At 56.1% G+C, this 3,120-nt stretch overlaps 1 protein-coding gene across 1 annotated transcript in view; it reads left to right on the forward strand.

Moving 5' to 3' along the window:
• Positions 1–2,991, forward strand: part of CDKL2 (cyclin-dependent kinase-like 2 (CDC2-related kinase)) — a 5,887-nt gene extending 2,896 nt beyond the window's left edge. Inside the window, exons 5-13 of the mRNA XM_010133498.1 lie at positions 1–42; positions 161–300; positions 385–473; positions 675–801; positions 1,305–1,576; positions 1,764–1,854; positions 2,137–2,248; positions 2,326–2,429; positions 2,932–2,991. The exon at positions 1–42 is cut by the window's left edge and continues 11 nt beyond it. Coding sequence (XP_010131800.1) covers positions 1–42; positions 161–300; positions 385–473; positions 675–801; positions 1,305–1,576; positions 1,764–1,854; positions 2,137–2,248; positions 2,326–2,429; positions 2,932–2,991 — 1,037 coding nt within the window. The remainder of the gene's footprint in view (positions 43–160; positions 301–384; positions 474–674; positions 802–1,304; positions 1,577–1,763; positions 1,855–2,136; positions 2,249–2,325; positions 2,430–2,931) is intronic.
• Positions 2,992–3,120: the final 129 nt, after the last annotated feature.

The following is a 3,120-nucleotide window of genomic DNA, read 5'->3' on the forward strand; positions in this document are numbered from 1 at the left end:
ATTCAGACATCGACCAGCTCTACCACATCACCAAGTGCCTGGGTGAGCGCAGCCTGCTGGCCCTTCGCAGGAGGGCTGCGCCAGCATTTCACCCTCCCAAACGTTTCACGGGACTGCTCTCTGTTTCCTCCATGTGTTTGCTTTGTTGGTGCGATTCCAGGTAATTTAATTCCAAGACACCAAGAGTTATTCTATAAAAATCCCCTCTTTGCTGGCATGAGGTTGCCCGATGTGAAGGAGGCTGAATCCCTGGACAAGCGATACCCCAAGCTCTCTGCTGTGGTGCTGGATCTAGCCAGGGTGATTAACCGTTCCTTTACCACGAACATTTCCCTGCTCACTTCACCTCATTCTCGCCTTCTAACGCTGACCTTGATTTGACAGAGGTGTTTGCAGATCGACCCAGACAAGAGACCATCCTGTGCCGAGCTCCTGCAGGGCGATTTCTTCACCAGGGATGGCTTTGCTGAAAGGTGAAGGGTTCGTTCCGTGCTGGAAGCAGTTAGCCTCCCTGGGAGCGGGAGAACCGTTGAAAGGGCACGCGTCGCAGCGGCACGTTTGCCTCGTTAACCTCCTCATGACATTAACCGACCGCTCCGCGTGCCGTGTGACACGCCGCATAGATCGAGACTCGCAGCAGCACGTTTTACTTGTTTTCCTTCTATGGAACGTAGGTTTACTCAGGAGCTTAAACTAAAGGTTCAGAAAGACGCCAGAGACCATCAGTTACAAAAGAAATCAAAGATCAGCAAAAGGGACAAGGACGATGTGTTAGAAGAAAGAAAACTGCTCAGTGTCCAGGTGGGTCCACCTTTCTTTTCCAGGCCTGTACTCACTTATTTTTTCATCTTTCACACTCACTGTGGGTGCACAGCAGCCTAAGCTCACAGCAAAAAAACAAGCACGATCGTCCAGTTCATTCTTTTTTATAAGGGCGCTTGGCTCAGCCCATCTGCAAGTGGCTGCTTGGCCGGTCCTGCACCTGTAAACCCCCTGGCGGTGCCATTACTGGCAAAGACGGGAGGGAGAGCGGGTGGGGAAGCAGAAGTCACGCGGAATCCCCAAAACATGCTTACGCGCTGCTCTTTACCTGGGTTAAAAGGCCCGTCTCCAAAGTGACACGTTTCGCTTTCGGTCAGAGTGGCTTTGAGGTGACATTGGGCATGTTTTCTCCTAACCCCAATTCCTCCTCCATCAGATGCTTCCAGGATCGCACAGGTTGAAGCGTTCGATGTTTTCCCCCTCTCAAAAGGGCTTTTTAAACGTGTCTGTAAGAGGAGGGCGATGCTTCTCTTCCCAAACAGGATCTTGGCCTTGACCCAAGGAGCAGAGAGGCAAAGCTGTGCAAGGCGAAGTGCCCTAAAGCTGAGGCCGAGAAAGCAGAGCGCTCCTCCCTCCTGAGCTCCCTCTACGACAGCAGCCGCATCACCCCCTTCAGAATCAGCCCTCAGACCAGCCTGAAGGACTCCAGCAGCAGCTTGGACCTCGCCAAGAACACCGGCATCGTCATCCCTCCCATCAACCGCACCTTTTCTCCCGCTCTGCCCGGGTTGGCTCCTGGGAACCTCCACTACAGGTACGGGAGCGGAGCTGGAGGAGCTTGTGTCCCTCGTCCCTGCTGCCGAGGAGCCGTGACGTGCGAGCGAGGTGCGGGGCGAGGCCGTGCCGACACCGCGATGCGTTTCTGGATGTCTTGCTGTTGTGTTTTGATACTCACCGCGTTACCCCGGTTAACACAAACTGTGGGGCCCGTTTCCTTACAGGGTCGATGAGAAGAGTAAGAAATACCTGACCCCGTTTCTGAGGCAGCGGAAGCCTTCTCCCGCCGGCCATTACACCCTGAGCTTGGCAGCGGTGAGTCGCCTGGCTCCCCCCTCGGCAGAGCGAAGACAGCTCTGAGCTCCAGCGTTTTACTGCCCACAGTCCCACCTATTGGCGCCCTCACCCCGACTCCCAGCTGATTCAGCTTTACCCCTTTTTTCCTGCCACCCGTCCCTCATGCACACGAGGGTCTTTTCCTCCTGCACCGGTTCCAGCTACTGAGGACACTGCCGTGCTGATGCATTTTTAAGCTCGAAAACAGCTTTGTTTTTTTCTGCATTTCCAAGATCTAGTGTTTGCCACCCCCGATTACAGGTTACGAATGAAAAACCCATCCTTCAGGCGAACAGGAACAAATGGGAGTTCTCCAGGACAGACGTGCGCTTGCCAGAACTGAATCCCCTCCCCGAGCTGAGGGGAGCGGAAGGTAGGAGCTCTGCCGTCCCCTCCATAAACCCCGGCTCTCTCGCTTCCCTAACGCTGCATGTCGGTCGTGTTTTGCAGCGTGGCACCCCAGGGCTCTGAAAAAGGACAGTAAAACCGGGTCGGAGTCCCGCGTCCCCTCCCTCGCTGCCATCGACCTCCATAACCCGAGTCTGGCCGCGCAGGTGACAAAGCACTGAAATAGCGACGGCCGCGTGAACTGTGGTTGAAGAGAGAGCAGGAGGGCCGCGGGTGGTGGTGTGAGGTGTCGAGGGGCGGGAGTGGGAGCCAGGCGTGGGGAGAGGAGGGGGGACCTTGCAGTTCTCTGAAAGAGGAGCTCCTCAACGACGTTGAGATGTTGTTCAGAGGAGGGGGATGCCCCAGGCAGTAACTTGCTCTCGGTTGAGCACCGGCCAACTGTACTGTCTCTGAAAGAGGAGCTCCTCAACGACGTTGAGATGTTGTTCAGAGGTGGGTGATGCCCCAGGCAGTCACTTGCTCTCGGTTGAGAACCGGCAAACTGTACTGGGAGCCGGGGGGAAGCATTTCTGGAGTCTGATCTGATGCAAGAGCCGATTTAAGTGACACGCTGGAGTTGGGTGTGTCCCTAGGAAGCAGTTCCTGATTGTCCTCTCTTGTTCCTACTGCCCTCGGATCCTCACCCTCTTTTCCTTTCCCAATTCACAGCTCTCGGGGACCTTGATGCCCGACGCCGCAGACATCGGCTTCCCCAGAGGTGAGCACTAGCCTTCTGGAGAGGGTCACCCCCCTGTCAAGAGCTGGCTGTCACCTCTGCAGCGTGACCTGCTGCTGCCAGCCAGCCCACAGCGTCACAACGCTCTTCTCCTGTTGGCGCCGCGGCCGGACCGGCGGGAA

This window comes from Buceros rhinoceros, unplaced genomic scaffold, assembly GCF_000710305.1.
Source record: "Buceros rhinoceros silvestris isolate BGI_N320 unplaced genomic scaffold, ASM71030v1 scaffold32303, whole genome shotgun sequence".
NCBI classification, from domain to species: domain Eukaryota; kingdom Metazoa; phylum Chordata; class Aves; order Bucerotiformes; family Bucerotidae; genus Buceros; species Buceros rhinoceros.